Source organism: Heptranchias perlo, chromosome 11 (assembly GCF_035084215.1).
Source record: "Heptranchias perlo isolate sHepPer1 chromosome 11, sHepPer1.hap1, whole genome shotgun sequence".
NCBI lineage: Eukaryota > Metazoa > Chordata > Chondrichthyes > Hexanchiformes > Hexanchidae > Heptranchias > Heptranchias perlo.
Window position 1 is genome coordinate 64,183,366 of NC_090335.1, and position 22,489 is coordinate 64,205,854.

Consider the following 22,489-nt stretch of genomic DNA (forward strand, 5'->3'; position numbering starts at 1 on the left):
CACAGCCAAGCCCAGTCCTATCCTAACTGTGACGTCCATACAAGTACACTTTCCAGCAGAGGTTGGCGGATAATGATCAGAAGCAAGAATTCTGTCTGTTTCCCCCTCCCCCCGCCTTAAGTCAATTGTAACACCCCTACTGCTACTCCAACTGAGTTTAGCTTACTCAATAGGAATGAAGATTGAATCTTACTGTTTTGAATGGCTGTGTTACTTTCTGAATAAACTTGTGAATCCATTGGCAGATGTCCCATCTTAATTTTTCAAAATACAGTCAAGCAGTGGTATTGCTCTTAAATAGCCTCGCAGAGAATGGAGAGTAGGCCATTTGGTCATCATCTGAGCTCTCGATGGAATCCCAACCATGGAACAGAAGTGACCTTTCCCTCCTGCCCCACTCATAAATATCTAGAGTACTGTTGCTTTACAGCTGGTGATGTGGTTTGAACTGAATGCACTGTGTGAGTGTCGCCCCTGGGTTTAGTTCAGCTGCAAACCAACTGATTCAAATCAAGTTTGTGTGAAACACCATTTCCTTTCTGGTTTCCTGTTCCTGTACTACACACCAATGCGTCCATTATGTGGTTGTAATCTGATGTGCACCCTTCTTCAGGGATACGTTGCCTGATAATTGCTTCAAAAGACCACATTTCAAGCTGAATTTGGTCTTCCCTATCATTGGATTGAAACCAAACAATCAAAATTCTGAAGAATTTGCTTTGGAAATACTGTCATCAACTTGTGTGTATCTTATTGTTCTTTAAGTGACACTGTCTCTTTCTTAGTTATTTTTCTCCTCTTTCTCCAGTTGGAGAGCTATTACCATTACAATCTGCAGTTGCCAGTAAACCTGCTCCCAATCCTCTGTCAATACCACTCTGAAGGTGGACACTAGAAAGCATATGATTGTGGCCAGGGGATAATTCTTCCCTTGATTTATATTTTTTCTATGGAGAAGCACCTTGCCACTTCCCCATAGTTATATGGTTGAGATCTGAATTTGAGTAGATTGGAGGATCATAGGTGTGAGCCCTGAACCCATGTGTTTAGTTCGTTGATTTTCCTGAGCAATTTCAGTGGGTTGAGAATGAATCTGGCCTGGGTAAATTGGAATCAGAGTGGCAGGCAAAACTGTAATTGAACAGTGGGTGGCCTTCAAAGAGGAGATGGTTTAGGTACATTCCCACATGGGAGAAAATTGTAAACAATTTTACAACACCAAGTTATAGTCCAGCAATTTTATTTTAAATTCACAAGCTTTCGGAGATTTTCTCCTTCCTCAGGCAAACATTTGCCTGAGGAAGGAGAAAATCTCCGAAAGCTTGTGAATTTAAAATAAAATTGCTGGACTATAACTTGGTGTTGTAAAATTGTTTACAATTGTCAACCCCAGTCCATCACCGGCATCTCCACAACATGGGAGAAAGGTAGGGCAACTAAAGCCAGAGCTCCCTGAATGACAAAAGTTAGAGAATAAAATGAAGCAGAAAAAAGGAGCATATGACAGATGTCAGGTTGATAACACAAGTGAGAACCAGGCTGAATATAGAAAGTTCAGAGGGGAAGTGAAAAAAGAAATAAGAGGGGCAAAGAGAGAGTATGAGAATAGACTGGTGGCAAACATAAAAGGGAATCCAAAAGTCTTCTATAGGCATGTAAACAGTAATGAGAGGAGGGGTGGGGCCGATCAGGGACCAAAAAAGATATCTACTCATGGAGGCCGAGGGCATGGCTGAGGTACTAAATGAGTACTTTGTATCTGTCTTTACCATGGAAGAAGATGCTGCCAGAGTCTCAGTAAAGGAAGATGTAGTTGAGATACTAGATGGGCTAAAATTTTATAAAGAGGAGGTACTAGAAAGGCTAGCTGTACTTAAAGTAGATCAGTCACCCGGTCCGGATGGGATGCATCCTAGGTTGCTGAGGGAAGTAATGGTGGAAATTGCAGAGGTACTGGCCATAATCTTCCAAACATCCTTAGATATGGGGGTGGTGCCAGAGGACTGGAGAATTCCAAATGTTACACCCTTGTCCAAAAAAGGGTGTAAGGATATACCCAGCAACTACAGGCCAGTCAGTTTAACCTCGGTGCTGAGGAAACTTTTAGAAACGATAATCCGGGACAGAATTAGCAGTCATTTGGACAAGTGTGGGTTGATTAGGGAAAGCCAGCACAGATTTGTTAAAGGCAAATCGTGTTTAACTAACTTGATAGAGTTTTTTGATGAGGTAACAGAGAGGGTAGGTGAGCGTAATGCAGTTGATGTGGTGTATATGGACTTTCAAAAGGCGCTTGATAAAGTGCCGCATAATCAGCTTGTCATCAAGATTGAAGCGCATGGAATAAAGGGGGCAGTAGCAGCATGGATACAAAATTGGCTAAGTAACAGGAAGCAGAGTAGTGAATGGTTGTTTTTCGGTTTGGAGGGAGGTGTACAGTGGTGTTCCCCAGATGTCGGTGCTGAGTACTTTGCATCTGTCTTTACCATGGAAGAAGATGCTGCCAGAGTCTCAGTAAAGGAAGATGTATTTGAGACCACTGCTTTTCTTGATATCTATTAATGACTTGGACTTGGGTGTACAGGGCACAATTTCTAAATTTGCAGATGACACAAAATTTGGAAGTGTAGTAAACAGTGAGGAAGATAGTGATAGACTTCAAGAGGATATAGACAAGCTGATGAAATGGACAGACACGTGGCAGATGAAAATTAACGCATAAAAATGCAAAGTGATACATTTCAGTAGGAAGGACAAGGAGAGGCAAGTAAACTAGAGGGCACAATTTTAAAAGGGGTACACGGACAGAGAGACCTGGGGGGTATATGTGCACAAATCATTGAAAGTGGCAGGACAGGCTGAGAAAGCGGTTAAAAACTCATACGGGGTCCTGGGCTTTATAAATGGAGGCATAGAGTACAAAAGCAAGGAAGTCATTATGAACCTTTATAAAACACTGGGTTTGACCACAACTGGAGTATCGTGTTCAATTCTGGACACCGCACTTTAGGAAAGATGTGAAGGCCTTAGAGAGAGTGCAGAAAAGATTTACTGGAATGATTCCAGGGATGAGGGGCTTTAGTTACATGGATAGACTGGAGAAGCTGGGGTTGTTCTCCTTGGAATAGAGAAGGTTGAAAGGATAATTGATCAAGGTATTCAAAATCATGAGGGGTCTAGATAGAGAGAAACTGTTCCCAATAGCGGAAGGGTCAAGAACTTAGAGGACGTAGATTTAAGGTGATTGGCAAAAGAACCAAACATGACTTGAGGAAAATCTTTTTTACGCAGCGAATCGTTAGGATCTGGAGGATGTGGAGACCGATTCAATCGTGGCTTTCAAAAGGGAACTGGATAAGTACTTGAAAGGAAAAAATTTGCAGGGTTACAGGGATAGGACAAGGGAGTGGGACCAGTTGGATTGTTCTTGCATAGAGCCAGCATGGACTTGATGGGCCAAATGGCCTCCTTCTGTGCTGTAACCTTTCTATGATTCTAATTGACTTACAGCCATTTTGAGCCAACTTGTTTACCATTTATAATTTTCTTGGGTATTTACCTATCTTGTATATTCAACATTATAGTTTTCAAAGTTTCATTTCCCCTCAAACAAGGGTACCTTTTGGTAGTCTTCCCAGTTACTTTTTTTCAGTTCATCCCTCACTCCTTAGAAGTCTTGTAAATTCATATATTTTTGATCCGGTTTTTACTATGATGATAGCCAGATTATCTTAATCATGTTACTGTCACCAGTCTTTATAAGTTCCATCACTTCTATCTACTATGTTGATCACTTGTAAGAATCAGGTCTAGATGTGAGTTACCCCTAGTCGGGTCCTTTGCACATTGCATCAGAAAATTCTGGTCCTGTTGCCTCATTTCATTAGGTTTTCCCAGTTTATATTGCATCATTTGAAGTCTTCCATTATTACAACATTAAAGATTTTAAGTACACTTCTTTTTCATTATATAATATGCAAAGGAATGTTATAAGGAAGTAGTTGAACTACATTAAGCTTAGAGACTCAGTTAGTATTTATGACTTAATTCTGACATTTCATACTGGAAGTAAATGGTGCATTCTAAACCTGTATCTGATCGGGCCGGCATGCAATGTATCAATTAACACAAAGTACATAGGTTGCAAACTTAATTGCTGTTGATTTTGCATATGTCATCGCAGTCAGATAATGCTATATTGCTCCAGTTTATGAATTAAGGTGGTCATCTTAGATTTTGGTACCTTTTTTATAAAACATTTATCATGCTTCAGCTACAAGTACTTGAATTATACCATGTATTGCTCACATGTGTTGACATTTGTTTACTGCTTTGATGGATCATTTTCCAATGCTTCACTTTGTTTTCTCTTTATTTCCTGTCTTTGTTCCACATATGGCTGCATTTCCTAAGGCATCAGACAACCTTTGGTAGGTAAGTCATTGTTTCTGAGTGACGTGAACCATAGTTTCAATAAAGCCTCTATGTTCTCACAAAAACTGACTACAAAAGCTAGAAACCATTTGCTCCCCCTTGTCTGAGATGGATTTGTCAGACTGTTAAATAATGCCCCCTTTATATTGCATTGCTGTGCCAATGACAGCTGTAATATCATTCAGGCAGTGCTACTGCCTCCTGGAGGAGCCAAGAAACCACCTCAAGAAGTGCTATTCCAAGTCTCAGTATTGACTATGCTGGCCAGCACTTTTTCTGACCAGATGAGCAGGCCCACTGTTCTATGGACACGAAATAAGTCAAATTCCATTATATTATTTGGGATTCTCTGGCGATTTTATTGCTGTTTTTGAAATCATTCCCTGATTCCATCCATTTTTCCATGAAAACTGCAACAAGGGCCTTACAAATAAGGAATCAAACTGTACTCAGCCTACCCAGTAAGCCTGCAATGTATTTTTTGGGGAAGGACGTTGGCCAGAAAATAAAAGTAGGAATTGACTTCTAAACAACTGCATGTGTAAGAGCGTGCAATTGCTCAGTTGTTTCTTCCGTGCCGCTATGCTCTGAAATCCAACCTTAACAAGGCAGATTCCAGAACACTGGCAGCCTCATTGCAAAGTTACTTCAAGTAAAATCAGTTCTGCAATATAAAGAGGACATAAGTACTTGATGAGTGAAGTGTTGAGAATGTAAAGTGCACCATGGCCTGTGAGAGCATTCAGTGATATACTGACATCAAACAGAGTGGTAATTATTTGTATCATTCGGAATGCTGCTTGATCTAGGAGAGTATGCACTTTATCTTGTGGATTTTATGTCTCTGTGTATGCCATACTTCAGTGACTGATGCTAAACAGTGATCATTTTTCAACTGTAATACATTTCAGTAGGCCTAGTACTTGCCCATTAGTAATTCATATGGACAGGAACAAAATCCTAATTGATTTGGAATCTTCCTTTCAAACTCAAAAGAATTCAGAATTTTTTTCACAGTTTATTTTTTTTTAAATACCCCATCATTGGTTCTGTTGAACTACACACCCTGACAGCAGGATAGTGACCTGCTTCCAGACATGTTTCAGTGCCACTCTATATTGTTGAGCAGCAATGTGTCCAACAAAAAGAAGTGTTTCTTTTTTAAAAAGGACCAAATCCTGTTAAAACTTGGTTTACACTGGAGTAAAAAAAGAAAGGGCAAAAGTATTCGGCATTAAACATTTTTGACATCTGTAAAAGAGTTTCTTTCCAACTGTACTAGTATTAACACATGTCTCAGAGCGATTGCTGACACTGATTGCAAAAATTGGTAAAGCATTGCACTATTCATCTTGATGAGCACTAAATAGACACATAAACAACACAGATACATGCACATGCGCACACAAAGTAGGACAGGTTGGGTTGTACTTCGTGATTTAAAGGACTGTTATCAACCCAAAGAGGAATGTGGAATCTTTCAGCAGGCTCAGTTCCTGGAGCAGGCAGGGACAGTTACCTCCAATTACTCCACTCCCATGCTGCTATGTCAGCAACAGCCTGTTACTTCTGCAGAAGAGCCTGTATCTGCTGTGGTACAATCTCTTGGATGTCATTTTCTTGGGGGAGGGAGGGGAAATTATCTTGATTTTTATTCAGAACTTAAGATTTAAAATTTCAGTCGCGACAGATTTATACTGTCAATCCCATCACCTGTTCCCAATCTGTTCACAAACAATTCAAAGATTCCATGCCACGATCCTGGCCCTTCAAAACAGAATGATTGTTTTCAGGAAACAAATGGGGGAGGGGGCAAGGTGCAAAAGAGATTTAACTCCCAGTGAAATGGGTTTTCTCCACCTCCACAGAGTTTACTTGCCAAGAAAGTGCATTCATCCATTGCTCCTTTTTTCTCTATTACAGCAGTACAAAATAGGATTATGTGTTAGTTAGCATTTGTTTACATCAAATAAGGTATTCTTGCTGCAGTGAAAAAGGCAAGCTGTAGTAAAATTTTGTATAAATAAGAAAAAGAACAGGAGCTTGTAAAATAACCACACTTTGAGGTACTTATTCTAAATTAATAATTGGAGATCTCTCTCAAATGAGGGACCATTGCAAGATACTAAGTATTACATCTGGTAAATATAACATCCTCACTTAATTCCATCATTTTTTATGGAAAAGATAATTGTTTTAATGATCATGATGTTCTGCTATGCTTCCATTGTTTATAAGCAAGATCATTTTAAAAATGAACGAAATTTCTTCTGATCCACGTTTGACCTGTAGTACGGTCATGTACAATTCCACACTGGTAATCGGTTTTTCACTACATTTGTCAGCAAGTTAGTCCCAAGTTCACATTTCAGCTGATTGGAGGACCAGAAGATCATTTGAGAGGGTGGAGCTGAGTCAGACAGAACGGCAAGAAGTAAAACTGATTGGACAGCAATTGCAAACATGAGCTCATAAAGGGCAGGAAACAACATTTCCATATGCCTTTCTACTATCAGTACAAATGTAGATTTTCACACATTTAAAACTACCAACCTCTGTGGTTGTATATGTAAATTTAACACTACTGAATAATCAGTAACAAACTTTAAATCTCTAAACTGAAATTAATGAATCTACATTTCACGGAGCCAGCCGTAGAGCTGCGTTACAGCACTGTACAAACATTTGAGTTAGTCGGTCAGACCCAGCAGACTGGTGACATTGAGGCAGTAACCAAGCCAATACTATTACATATTTTTGGTCTTCAGTTAATTTCCTCACTAGTATTGTATGGTGAATGCAATCTGAATGATTACTGTGCAACATGATAAATTCATATTTAATAAATGGTCATGCTATTTTTATAACTTAGCAGAAATTAATCTAATCGCTTAATTATTAAAGTTAGTTGGCCAAGCCATGTTTCATTATAATCAGTCTGTCTAAATGTTTTGTAATTATTTTTCCTATTAGAATAATAACCCACACTGGTACAATTCAATCACAGTGTAATTTGTGATTAAGCTCACTGTGTCTGCTGTTTGACATGAATTGTAAAAAGCTTCAGAGACAGATAAGATGCAGCAATCCTTTTAACTTTTAAATGTATTAACCGTTTTTACTTTTACTAAATAAAGTTGGCTTGTTAAATGAATAATTTAACCTTTTAATTTCAGAATTTATTTGGATGCACAATAGAAATGAATAAATCTAAAAGTTAAATAGAGCTATTGCTATTTTCTTGTTGACTCAAACCATCGATCAGAATTGTGTGTCTTCCTGTTTTTCATTTATTGAGTGATTATTCTAAAAGACAGCAGAATAATTTGATTTTTGCTCTCTCGCAGCCAGGGCGATCAACTTATCTGACCGAAAGGTTGACCTTGTGGACAGCTGTTTAGAGGAAACGGGTGGTCTAGGTGTGAACATTGTGGTGGATTGTGGAGGTTTGTATTGTATGTGTTAAGCACCAAACAATATTTTTGAAGATTCTCAATTTAACCCATTCTTTTTGTTTTCATGGATATTTCACAATATTATGAAACTTTTTTAAAAACATTTTTCTCCTTTCATTCCTTTCCTCTCCTGAAGCCATTGAGTCATGGCTGGAGTACAGTTCCTTTGATGCCAGTTGCCCTTTGCTACCTCACCCAAGTGGATGTTTATTCACATGTGAGCACTGACGCAGAGTATTGACAGGCTTTCTGTCTCTGAAGGGGATCAAACCTGATCCAGTCCTTAGTTAATTGTATCCATATTATTATCAATTAGTGTTAATTGTATTCAGGTGGTGCAGATCAATTGGGGACGCTCTTGTATCCATTTATGAGAGCTAATCTAGTGCGTGGAGTGGGTAATGTGAAGCTCTGTGAATAAAGGCTTGGAAGTAACTGAAGACCAGGCTCTTGTATTCTAACCTTCCCCACCTGGCTTTCCAATTTATTACACTTACCAGCATTCATCGATATTCACAGATAGGAGTTCATTGCGTATCAATTGGGAGCAGGAACCCTGGCCATTTTTTACCCTACCCGAACACTCGGCATTGTAGCCAATTGGTAGCAGCCCTACCACTGCTATGGCCAATATTAGCTAACTCAGCACAGACCAGAGATTGAACTTGAAGTTTCATGGTCTGTATGGCTCAGAGATGGAGACCTTAATTTTGAGTCTTTGGGACAACTAGTGTGAAGTTTTTTAAAAATCATTTGCTGATCCAAAGGATTGGACCAAGTGTTTGTAATTAATTTTTGTTTTATAGCTGTGTGTAAATGTAGCAATTGTGATTTTAACTTTTTCCCACTGAGACTGCCCAAACTCTGATCACTAGGACTTGTGGCAAGAATCATTTTAAAAACAAAATGAGTTGTATTTTATTCCTAAGATTAGTGGAAATAAGTTTATGTGGATTTCACCAAAAGCTAGGAGGGAGCGGAAATAGATTTCAAACTGAAATTTTTACTCCATTATATATCTGCAGTCTGCTTTATTTTTCTTCTCCCACCTGAATTCTAGAAATGACTGTTCCGAGAACATTTTGTAAGAATGTACGGACTCTGCTACATCCCATCAAAGACCAGATAAAAATTCAGTTTGGAATTGTCCTTATTTCCACATAGCAATTGGGATTCCCATTGCCTGAATTGAGACTAACCAAACCCTAGTTAGTTAAGACACTTGCAGGCATTGGCGAGAAAAAGAAAAAAGAGTCGACTATCCTATCAGTCATGACATGATTTCAACCCACACAGCTGATGACTCATTGCCTTCTTTATGCCGACAGTCTGAATTAATTGTGCCAAATTTTCGTTTCAGTTTGGAAAACACATTAACTAAACATACTAATTTTCAGCCCAGTAAAAACAGTCAATTTCTGGGAAATCTGAACGTACAAGTCAGCAGTGAGCAGAAAGAAGACAAAATATAACCACTTATTTGGCAAAAAAGACCATAGTCATGATTTTCAACTCATTTATTGTTAATGCATGGGAATTGTGGCATGTTTCATCCTAGAATTGAACAAAATAATCTAGTGCTAGGCAGTGCCTGGCACGTTGCGTTGGTGTATCAAGATTCTATATCAGAATGTACAGGAGTCTCAGCCTTTCAACTGGGTGAGGTGTTGGACAGACATCAGCCAACTTCACAGGGAAGGTGAAAATTTGGACTGTGAGTCACCTTGGACCACTCCAGCACATGGAACAAATATTTACAGAGTGGCACTGGCAAAATGTTGGGAGAGGTTCAGCTACCCACCCTTTTCACCAGGCACAAGTGTGTGAAGTGGAGAAGCTTTTCTTTTGTAAAAACATAATCATGTATTAAAATAACTTAAAGCTACAAGCTTTAGTATGTGTTCTTACGAATTAGATACAGACTTCAAAAAAAAACACTGCTGGGACTAGCTGGATTGTTCTTGCCGAGAGACGGCGCAGACTCGATGGGCCGAATGGCCTCCTTCTGTGCCGTTATGATTCTATGATTATTGTAGGTTTTTATAATGGTTAAGTTTGATGTTGCAAACAAAGAAAGTGGAATTCCTCCTTTCTGGAATTTTACCACAAGTTAGCATGAATACAAAACAGGAAATCTCATTTTCTACTCATGTCAACTTTTTTGCTAAAGTTATCAATGGGGGAATTTCACTCGCAAAATAGTCTTAGTGCTTAAAAAGTGAATCAAACCTTGTTATTTTAGTTTAATTTATCTGCTCTTATGTGTTAAGCTGCGGTGGTATAAACAATGTACATTTGATATTTTATTATGTTACAGTACAGCTCTACAGCAAGGAAGATGATCCAACTGTCAAACAGCATCTCCCACATAAACATGACATCCTCAGTCTTCTGGCTGTTGCAAGTCACTGGGTAACAACAGAGGAGAATCTGCAGGTAGTCCTGGAAGCTTACACCATAACAGTTCTTTTGTAACTTGTCAATGCTGCACTGTTCACTGGTATACAGAACATGAAACTTCATATGAAATCAGATCACCCGTGTAGTTCCCAAAAGTTCCTTTGTCTTACTTTTAGTTCATGTAGAGAGATAATTGAAACCCAGCTATTAAGTTACAGAACTGTTTTAAAATTATATGGTAAGTCAGAATGAAAAAAATTGGAGGGTTTGGTTTCATATCTTCTGATTTTTTTTAATCCAAATATACTTCAATTACCAACGCAGAAGGTGAAACCTATAAACAATAAATCCTGATGTATAAGTCATATTTCTATGTCTGTTTTGTAACTTGCAAGTACAGGGGCTGGGCCTTACATGCAGGTGTGTCTCATAAAACAGGAATTCCTTCTTAATTTCCAGTGTTCTGCTTAACTTAATATCTTAGCTTGTTTTAACAGGTTTTTTTTAAAGGGAATACACAAGACTCACTGAAAATATTTTTTGTGTTCTAGTCTCCCATACAATATCCTCCCAACCCCACTTCCTTCTGTGTCCTCCCCTGGAAAAAAAAACTCTTTCCCCCAAGTCATTTACAACGGCACTTTCAAATTACCAACTGTCTAGCCTTTAGCCCTCCATTCGCCATGACATTTCTGCAGCTACCGATCTGCTCAATCGTACCCTCACCTCCACTATTGATGCCCCTTGTCCCCAGTAAAACCATTGCTCTCTCTCACCCTGGTCATTCCCCCAGCACAGCCCTCATCTCCGCCCCTTAAGTGCAAGGGACGCAGACTTGAACACTTATGGCGGACAACTGGTTTAGCCATTCATCGTCAGATCTGGCTGGACCACATAAAGCACTATCGGGTCCTGCTCTCCTCTGCCAAAACTGCTCATTATTCCAGGATCACCCTGGAATGCAAAGATGATCCCAGGCTTCTCTTCACTACAAACCGTCTTCTTAACCCCTCTCCCCTGCCCCCTCCACCCTCCCCTCCAACAAGAAGTGCAAGGAACTTACAGACTTCTTTGTCACTAAAATTGAGACCATCTGTTCAACTGCCTCTGGCGTTTCCCTCCCTTCCCCTAGCCCACCAAGCCAAAAATGAAGGTTTTCCCCCCTGCCCTAGCACTGAACTCGCATCTTTCTCTAATTTCTCTCCTATTTCTCCTCATGCTCTCTCTGAGCTCAACATGTCCATGAGACCCAACTTCTGCTCCCTTGACCCTATTCCCACCAAACTGCTGACAACCCAACTTTCCTTCCTGGCCCGCATATCAACTAATATTGTTAATGGCTCTCTCTTAGGTATTGTCCCCCTCCCCTTCAAATCTGCCATCTTCACCCCCACGCCACCTCGGAAAACCCACCCTTGACCCCTCTGTCCTTGCAAACTACCACCTCATCTCCAACCTCCCTTTCCTCTCCAAGGTCCTTGAACGTATTGTCGCCTCTCAAATCCGTGAGCATCTGTCCCGCAACTCCATGTTTGAACCCCTCCAATCAGGTTTCCGCCCCGCCACAGTACTGAAACAGCCCTTATCAAAGTCACAAATGACATCCCATGTGACTGTGACCGTGGTAAACTATCTCTCCTCATCCTTCTCGATCTGTCTGCAGCCTTTGACACGGTTGACCACACCATCCTTTCCCACGCATCTCCTCCGTCGTCCAGCTCAGTGGGACTGCGCTCACCTGGTTCCATTCCTGTCTACCTAGTCGGAGCCAGAGAATCACCTGCTGCCCCTTGGCAACATCATCCGAAAACATGACGTCAGGTTCCACATGTATGCTGACGACATCCAGCTCTACCTCACCACCACCACCACCTCTCTCGACCCCTCTGCTGCCTCTGATTTGTCACCGTGCTTGGCCAATATCCAGTACTGGATGAGCAGAAATTTCCTCCAACTAAATATTGGGAAGAGCGAAGCCATTGTCTTTGGTCTCTGCCACAAACTCCGTTCCCTAGCCACCAACCCCATCCCTCTCCCTGGCCACTGAAGCTGCACCAGACCATTTGCAACCTGTTGAACCCTGTGATGAGCTTCCAACCCCATATCCGCTCCATCACCAAGACCGCATACTTCGACTGCCATAACATTGCCTGTCTCCGCCCATGCCTCAGCTCATCTGTTGTTGAAACCCTCATCCATGCGAATCATAGAATGGTTACAGCACAGAAGGAGGCCGTTTGGCCCATCGAGTCTGCGCCAGCTCTCTGCAAGAGCAATCCAGCTAGTCACACTCCCCCCGCTTTTTCCCCGTCGCCCTGAAAATTCTTCTCCTTCAGGTACCCATCTAATTCCTTTTTGAAAGCCACAATTGACCCTGCTTCCACCACCCTTTCAGGCAGTGCATTCCAGATCCTAACCACTCACTGCAATTTTAAAAAAGTTTCTTCTCATGTTGCCTTTGGCTCTTTTGCCAATCACCTTAAACCTGTGTCCTCTGGTTCTTGACCCTTCCATCAGCGGGAACAGTTTTTCTTTATTTACTTTGTCTAAACCCTTCATGATTTTGAACTCCTCAATCAAAACTCCTCTCAACCTTCTCTGCTCGAAGTAGAACAATCCCAGCTTTTCCAATCTATCCACGTAACTAAAGTCCCCCATCCCTGGAGCCATTCTAGTAAATATTTTCTGCACCATCTCTAAGGCCTTCACTGCCTTCCTAAAGTGCGGTGCCCCCCCAGAATTGGACAAATACTCCAATTGTGGCCGAACCAGTATTTTATAAAGTTTCAACATAACCTCCTTGCTTTTGTACTCTATGCCTCTATAAAGCCCAGGATCCTGTATGCTTTCTCAACCTGTCCTGCCATCTTCAGCAGCCTGTGCACATATACCCCCAGGTCTCTCTGTCCCTGCACCCCCTTTAGAATTGTACCATTTAGTTTTTATTGCCTATCCTCGTTCTTCCTACCAAAATGTATCACCTTACACTTCTCAGTGTTTAAATTTCATCTGCCATGTGTCCGCTCATTCCACCAGCCTGTCTATGTCCTCTTGAAGTCGATCACTATCCTCCTCACTGTTTACTACACTTCCAAGTTTTATGTCATCTACATATTTTGAAATTGTGCCGTGTACATCCAAGTCCAAGTCATTAATATATATCAAGGAAAGCAATGGTCCCAGTACCGACCCCTGGGGAACACCACTGTATACCTTCCTCCAGCCTGAAAAACAACCGTTCACCACTACCTTCTGTTTCCTATTACTTAGCCAATTTCATATCTATGTTGTCACTGCCCCTTTTATTCTGTGGGCTTCAATTTTATTGACCAGCCTATTATGTGGCACTTTATCAATGTCCATATGGATTTTTGATGTCCATATACATAACATCAACCGCATTGAGCTGATCAATCCTCTCTGTTACCTCATCAAAAAAACTCAACCAAGTTAGTCAAACACGATTGGCCTTTAACAAATCCGTGCTGGCTTTCCCTTATTAATCCACAATTGTCCAAGTGACTATTAACTTTGTTCCAGATTATTGTTTCTAAAAGCTTCCCCACCACCGAGGTTAAACTGGCCTGTAGTTGCTGGGTTTATCTTTACATCCCTTTTTTATACAAGGGTGTAACATTTGCAATTCTCCAGTCCTCCGGCACCACCCCTTGTCTGTGGAGGATTCAAAGATTGTGGCCAGTACTGACGCAATTTCCACCCATACTTCCCTCAGTGACTTAACTGGACCAGCCATATAAATACTGTGGCTACAAGAGCAGGTCAGAGGCTGGCCCTCCTCCAGTTAAGTATTTTTACTCTAGATTGCTCCATGTCCTTTTCCATAGCTAATCTAAACCTTATGATACTATGATCACTGTTCCTGAAATGATCCCCCTCTGACACTTGCTCCACTTGATCCATCTTATTCCCCAGAACCAGATCCAGCAATGCCTCCTTTCTCATTGGGCCGGAAACATACCGATCAAGAAAGTTCTCCTGAACACACTTCAGAAGTTCTTCCCCTTCTTTGCCGTTAGCACTATTACAATCCCAGTCTATATTAGGATAGTTGAAGTCCCCCATTATCACTGCTCTGGTTCTTGCGCCTCTCCGTAATTTCCCTGCAAATTTACTCCCCTATTATCCTTCCCACTAGTTGGTGGCCTATAGAATACACCCAGTAGTGTAATGGCACCTCTATTGTTTCTTCACTCTAACCAAATAGATTCTGTCCTTGACCCCTCAAGGGCATCCTCTCCAGCACTCCAGAGTAATTTTCGCCTTAATCAATACTGCCACCCTTCCCCTTTCTTTTTTTCCCTCTCTTTCTTGAACGCCTTCTATCCAGGAATATTTAGTACCCAATCCTGCCCTTTTTTGAGCCAGGTCTCCGTTATTCCCACGACATCATATTCCCATGTGGCTATATGCACCTGCAGCTCACCAATCTTATTTACCACGCTTCGTGTGTTTACACACATGAACTGTAATCCAATCTTTGACCTTCTCGTATTCTCCCTTAGTCTGACCCCACTTAATATTGTACTATTTCTTATTCTAGTGCTATCTGTTTCTCCCACTCCTTTGTGCACCTTGTTTCTCCTCTCTAGTGCTGCATCCTGGTGCTCATCCCCCTGCCAAATTAGTTTAAACCTTCCCCCACAGAACTAGTGAACCTCCCTGCGAGGACATTCGTTCCAGCTCTGTTGAGGTGCAACCCATCCGGATGGTATAGATCCCACCTCCCCCAGAACTGTTCCTCTAAACTTGACGATTCCAATGCTTCCTGGCCAGCCTCCCATCTTTCACCCTCCATAAACTTGAGCTCATCCGAAACGCTGCTGCCCGTTTCCTGACTCGCACCAAGTCCCGTTCACCCATCACCTCTGTGCTCGCTGACCTACATTGACCTCCCGGTCCAGCAATGCCTCGATTTTTAAAATTCTCATCCTTCTTTTCAAATCCCTCCATAGCCTCGCCCCACCCGATCTTTGTAATATCCTCCAGCCCTACAAGCCTCCGAGATCTCTCCACTCCACCAATTCTGGCCTCTTGCACATCCCCGATTTTAATCGCTGCACCATTGTCGGCCATGCCTTCAGCTGCCTAGGCCCTAAGCTCAGGAATTCCCTCCCTAAACCTCTCTGCCTTTCTACCTCTCTCCTTTTTAAGATGCTCTTTAAAACCTATCCTGTCCTAATGTCTCCTTATGTGGCTTGGTGTCAAATTTTGTTTGATAACGCTCCTACATTAAAGGTGCTGTATAAAGGCAAGTTGTTGTTGTATACGTTGTGGATATCTGTTATATATGTCCTAGAGCAGTGGAACATCACCTTCCTACCACAACCCCAGATAAACAGAATTTACTGTCCTGATAGGAGGGAAGGCTGGCACCCCATCCCACACTTCACTGAACAGAATTAAATGTCCCTTTCATCCCCTCCTCCCTCCTATTCTCTCTACTTTTCTTCCTCTCCTCTCTGCTCCTCTCTCCTCTCCTCTCTTTCCCCTTTCTCTCCCACCTGCCTCCCCCACATTCTAGCCCTGGTTGAGCTGAATACTGCACTTGGTCTTGGCTCTCCATGGGCAACACCACAGGAGAACAACTAGTTTTTAATAAAACAGCATTAAAACCACAACACTACTAACTGGCACAGTATGTAACTCAAATTAGTTGCTTGTAAGTACAGAAGGAACCAATTTCCATGTTACCTTTTTCTTCCCTGCCCTTTGGGATGAACATATTGAATATAAAATATCATTTATTAAGTAAGATGCTATTTGTACTACATAAACCAAATGTAACTGATAAGTTTTTTGCAAACATTTTTTTTCCACTTTTTTTTTAACTCCTATAAATGTTCCCTTGAGATCCTGATCTTCTGCTTGCAATTGAGGGTCTAGCTCCTGTAGTCCCTTTCATCTTGTTCCCGTCCCACTTCCACCCACTCACTCTTTTCTCAGACTTTGGGCATCCCCGTTACTGATCTTTTGGCAACGTTCCCCTGTATTTCAGATGCAGACACTAGACTTTTGTTTTAAGTTGCGTTTGCTATGCTCTGTTTTCAGTTACTCTTGCATAAAGCAAATATACGCGGCTACAGAAGTGTATTGGTTATGTTACTGGACTAATAATCCAGAGAATATGAGTTCAAATTCCACCATGGCAGTGAGGATTTGACAGTTTAAAAAATCTGAAAATAATAAGCTGGTAACAGTAAAAAGTGACCATGAAGCTATCTGATTGTTGTAACACCCTAACTGGTTCAGTAATGTCTTCCAGGGAAGGAAACCCTGCTCTCTTTACCTGGCCTGTGACTATATGTGACTCCAGTCCCACACCAATGTGATTGACTCTTAACTGCCCTCTGAAATGGCCCAGCAAGCCACTCACAAGGGCAACTAGAAAGAGCTTGCATTTATATAATGCCTTTCACAACCTTAGGATGTCCCAAAATGCTTCTCACAGTCAATGCAGTACTTTTGAAGAGTAGTCATGGTTGTAATAGAAGCAGAGAGTGTGGAGGGCACCGCAGCCAAGCCCAATCCTGTACTTACACAGGGTGTACACACGCACGTTTCCAGCGAGGGTCACTGGATAGTGATCAGGAGAGGGAAGTATGACCAATTTCCCCCTCTAACTCAAGGGTGCCAAGGCCAATTATAGCATCCCTACTCCCATCCCATTAGATCAGCTAACTTGGCACAGACCACGAAATCAAACCTGGGACCATCCAGGTCTGTATAACAGAAATACTCACTGCTTTAACCAACTAAGCCATTGGGAGAGCATGCAGAAAGTTTAGTAGAGGTTTGGAGCATGCAAAAAAGTAGCCGTATATGGTAGATTTCATTATTGCTAAATTATAACTTGGTATCTCTTTAAATTCATCTATTTCTACTTTCACAGCTGGATCCGCCTGATAGTCGATTTCTATTTCATAAAGGAGCAACCATTTCTTTCCTAAACGAAGAAGTGTGGCAACTGTCAAACATGCAACAAGGAAGGTACCTGCGTATCCTTTCCTGACACTCTTTGGAGGATTTGAGGCACTTAAGTAGACACTAAACAATGACCCTTAGGAATAGAATAACTAGGTCTAGAGCTTTACAGTATACATGCCAATATTTCCTGTTGGTGTTCACAACCCACCTTAAACAATAATAATTTTGATATGTAAGGTTGCCAACTCTGGTTGGATGTATTCCTGGAGGTTTGATCATGTGACACTTGCCCGCAGTTTGCAAATGTTATTGCATTTGCATTATGAAGGTTGAGTCCCTTGTCGTTAGCTTATAAAAAATGTTGTTACTCATTGGCAGGTGCGGTCTGGAATATGGAAAATTTCCCATGTACCTCCTGACTGGTTCCCTACCACCCCAGGAGGTGCACTCTCTGCTCTCCCACTGTCCCCGAGAGTAGCACTTCCTGATTCCCCCACCACCTCTGAGAAATCAAAGGTGGTCAATTCTTTATAATCTCAAACAAAAGTAGGAAATGCTGGAAGCACTCAACAAGTCAGGCATCTGTAATCAGAGAAGATTGGCAACCCTGCCACACACAGGCACTGAGAGCTAAAGGGAGGGAATGTAAATGCTATTCCACCCTCCACTTCAATGAAAAACGACAGGGGGAGAAAATGCGTTAACAGTGGGGCAAAAAAAAGTCAAGCTGTGGTTTCTAATCACTTCAGTCCCAAAAATGATCTGATAATTCCCTCACTGGTAGGTTACAGACTTAAGAAAAGATGCAGCAAAAATGCGGGCAAATGGGAAACGGAACTGATTGGAATAACAAAGTTACAACAAGTACTTTTCCAAAGTGGATACTGCCGTAGCCAAAATACAAACAGCTACTGTTTAGGAACTTTACCACCAACGGTGCTGACACAGGCTTCAATGCAACCTAACCTATTAACAGAAATTTGCCTCCACCCCGTGCCTATTAGCCTCCAATCCTGCCTGTTAAAGCTCTGCCGCCTCATTTGTGCACTGGCATTGCCCATCATCTCTACTTCCTATTTTCTCCGAGGTTGCTTGCAGCAGTGTCCGGGATATCTCCCTTCAATTCCAGGAGAGTTCAGGACAGTCCAGGAAGGTTGGCAACCCTAGGTGTAGGATTCGGCAAATGGAATATAGAACTCTTTCTATGTTGCTACCCCTGACCATGACTTCAATTTCCCTCCGTATGGTCTGTTACAAGTTTAACATTGGCATTGCTGCTGAAATTTCCACTGGCAACGGATGATATTTTTCGCCTGGTTTTAAAAAAAAAGACTGCAACCTTCAAGTAAGTTAGCCAATTCCCTCTGTTGCTAGTGAATAGACTGGTTGCCCAGTTATAACTGTAAATATTGGGTTTCATTTTTTTCCCAATGTATACCCTTTATTCAAACTGGATTATGTATCATTTGGTACTTTACTTTCTTTTTAGCACCAATTTCACTTGCAGTCATTTCTAGGCAGCGCAGAATTCCTACTTTGGAGATTCATTTCAGGTTAGTCTTATCCATCAACAGTACCTTTTGCACTAAATGGTCAAATTGCCTGCATTGCCTCCTTTCAGCACCATAGGCACCTCCCTACCATTGGTGCTGTGTTAACAAGGGAAGAAAAATCTGAAAACTCCCAGTGGAGTGTTCAATCAAACTGTTATCTGGAATGCTTCTGGAATTAGACAGTAGGAAAGTCCAATCTAGTTCATCTAACCTGTAATGTCCGAAGATTCCCCCAGCTTTGCCCAGTTTACGCCTTTGCTATTTTCCACGCATTGGCATCCTCCAACACACAAGATGCACAGATGTGTTTATTAATCCCTCAAGTACAGCTGCAAGCTGTGCGTTGAAGAAATGGGTGCAGCTGCACTGTATTGAATCATTGCAACAACTTAGCTATCAGTTCACCATTTAAACAATTTCTAACTTTAAAAAATGTTTTCCATGTATTAGTGCAGCCGTATCCAAAGCTGAGTAGTGAGCGAGGATGAGAGAGAACCTGGGAAACAGTAATTCTAGTGAAGTTATTAAACTATGTGTGATTTAATAAAGAAGCTGCAAAATGATTGAAGCTTGCAGCTGTTCTCACCCATAAGTGTTTGCTGATCATACAATGCCAATGTGATACATTGTGGTAAGTAAACAAATGTAAAACAAAGGGGGGGAAAGAGTACCCTGGGCAACTCACTTAAATGGCATGGTTCCATGCCTGTAATTTGATTCTGTGATACTCAGATACACTGCCATCTCCACACCACTTCGACGTGGAGAAAATTAGATCATGGTGCATTGTATTTAACTGCATGCATAGAATTCTGCTCATTGGCGTCCGAATGCTAGTGAAACTTCAATAATAATTGTAATGAGCAGACTGTCTTGTGGGATGTCTATTAACATTAAGCACTCACAGGGATTTTTTTTAAGCTTTAAAATTCTCACGATTGAACTGGCCAGTGTGAAGCCAAAGTGTTGTGAAATTACCTCCTCCATGTAGTTTCATACCTGATGTCCAAAGCTGAACTGAGGCAGGTTTGGCTTCAGTTGTACTGCACATTTTGTGTTGCTGTGAAGCCAAAACCATTTAGTATTCAGAACGTGTAGTGTAATTGGTCTCAAGTCTCAGCTATAACAAATTTGTGGTGGGAGGGGTGATATACAGAGACAGATATTACCCAAACTATTTGTGTACATGGAAAATATAGATGCAGTAAAATTATCAGAATATTTTTGAATCTTCTTCTATCTATAACCGTTCTATTACTAGTTCAAATTAAAATCAGCTCCCTGATTATTGTTGTTCTATTCGTATCAATGATGGAAATGCCAATTTATAAGTTGTGCATTTTGTGGCAGCAAATCCTTGTTTTGTAAAGAATATAATAATTCCTGAAGGCTTTGCTCCATAATCTACTTATCTTTTTAAATAGACTAACAGTTAGCTACATTAGCCTCAATTTCTCCCCACTTTTCTGCAAATTTTCTCCTCTCCCTCATGAAGGTGTTGGTTTGTTGCTGGGATATTTTTCTATGCTTGCCAGTACCCATGTGCCCGTTCTCATTGTGTGAGCCTAGACGGTGAGCAGCAGGCTGTTCAATTGCAGGAAGCATCATAGCCAAGCCCAGACCCATCCTCACACAACATACTCTCACGCACACTTCCAGCTGGGATTGACTGGATAGCTATCAGGAGCAGGAACCCTGGCCTATATTTCACAACCAGCTCCCCGCCCCCGCCCCAATAACTCAGTTCATTGAAGCCAATTGTAGTACATTTGCTTCCACCTCCATTGACATCAACTAACTCAGCACAGACCAGGGATCAAACCTGTGACCTTTCTCATTGTCTGTTTAAGCTCAACTAGCCACTGACTTAATTTAACATTGAAGAGTGCTGCACTGGCATTTTAACATGCTTATTTTTTTCTTTAATGGGACCAGCATATTTTTCTTTTTCTGACCAGGTGCATTATGTATTTTTTTTTCACTATTCCATTCAAAAGAATGGGACCTTTTTTGAAAAAAAATTATTTAAAGATTTTCATAATAGTCAAACTGAGGTTTAGGCCATGCAAATCAGACCAATAAAGGGAAAAATGAGATATCAACAATTCTGAAATGGTGAAACAGCTGTCATTACAAAACATCCAGTGTTGGCAGTCTGATTTTAAAAACACAATCGTTTGAAAACAAGGAAGTTACATGGATGGGAGAATTTTGTGTATTTTTCTTTATGCATTGTTTTACATTCATGTGCAGTTCCACATTTCATTGCATACAGCTTATTACGCCTGAATACCGTTGCCTAGATATTTTGAAGGACGTGATGGAGAAGCTGTCCAGTGGAATCTTCCGGTAAACATTTCAATATTTGCTCTGGCAGTTCCTGGTGTCACTTTGAAAGGCAGTTGTGTAATAAATCGGTAATGGAATTTTCAGTCCTGGAATTAAGCCCTGGCTGCATTTGTTAAATATATGTACAGATGATTGTGTTACACAATATCTCTTGGGATACACATCGCAAAAACACAGACTTCAATGTTTGACTAGTTACGTGTGATTATATTTAAAATACATGTTTGGTGATGAGATATTGAAAACCATAGTCAATTATCTAAACGCTTCAGGAGATCTAGCTTGCCTTGTCTCCCAAAGAGAGAAAAAAAATGTAGAGGGTATTTTGAAGACTTTGCACACTGTCTAGACATTTCCAACAGCTTGTCTCTTTTCAGGCCTCAGTTGGATGAACCCATTCCAATCTATGAAGCCACAGTTGCCATGGAGATGGTTCAGAAGAAACAAGTCAGGAAAAAGCAAGTCGTACAGCTCTGAGACAGTGTCATGATAACTAATTTCTGTGAACAGCTAAAAGACTGGTGCTGACTCCAGAAACATCTGTATTGTTCTGGCGCAAATCGATTGCTTCAATTCCACTTCAGTAATTTAGCATTAAGATATCCTCCTCCTATTTACTTACAATGCTATAGTGTGCAGTATCTTACTGAAAAGCTTATCATTTGTAATGACAAGAACGTGCTTCACTGCACAAGCTTGACCTCGAGACTAATTTTGAATTCTTTTAAAACCCTCTGGAATCATATTATCATCTGAAGATATGCCTTTTCATTTTATTTTACTAGTTTGGTGACATACGCAGTCTCAGTTTGCTGCAATACCTCTTCTACAGTGGAAACATTATCTATTCAGAGTCTCAATTTTTTTCAGCATCTTGTAATATATAAACTACCTGATCAAGATAAGCACATGGATAAATTGCTTAAATTATTCAGTGGGTGTCACGAGAGACAGATCTTGCAAGTGTTGGCGGAAACTAATTAGGCAGAATTACTAGACTATAGGACTGCAGCAGGATAACAAGGTCAGCTCAATAATGTGGTGGTCTTGAAGTAATAGTTGAATCAGCTGTGCTGAATTTGCTGGTGAACCTTATACTGGTGAGATGATACTGCAACACTTCCTATCTAACATTTCCCTAACTATCAAGTTATCCTGGAAACAAAAGACTAATTTCTTACCTTGGATAATTTAAAGCTATTTCAAACAGCACTATGCAGTATTTCTCTCTTCTAACAAAGCAAAAACAAAGCGAGGTTATGTTATCCTCGTTTGGCTCAGTACACGAGAACTCCTGTCCACAGTTATAATGTATCTGCCGGTCCCATCTAAAATAAACTTTTTCTTTCAAGA

The 22,489-nt window shown here is 41.0% G+C and overlaps 1 protein-coding gene across 6 annotated transcripts in view; it reads left to right on the plus strand.

Annotated features, from left to right (window-relative positions):
- cryzl1 (crystallin, zeta (quinone reductase)-like 1) overlaps positions 1–22,489 on the plus strand; it is a 55,247-nt gene extending 32,758 nt beyond the window's left edge. For 4 of the 6 annotated variants that reach the window (XM_067993254.1, XM_067993253.1, XM_067993252.1 and 1 more), the window contains 6 exons: positions 4,414–4,434; positions 7,782–7,880; positions 10,207–10,325; positions 17,200–17,297; positions 21,041–21,136; positions 21,514–22,489. In XM_067993254.1, the coding sequence (XP_067849355.1) occupies positions 4,414–4,434; positions 7,782–7,880; positions 10,207–10,325; positions 17,200–17,297; positions 21,041–21,136; positions 21,514–21,613 (533 nt within the window). In that variant the 3' untranslated portion in view covers positions 21,614–22,489. Of the gene's footprint in view, positions 1–4,413; positions 4,435–7,781; positions 7,881–10,206; positions 10,326–17,199; positions 17,306–21,040; positions 21,138–21,513 lie in introns of those variants that run through there. The other 2 variants (XM_067993255.1, XM_067993257.1) reach the window with 2 other exon arrangements.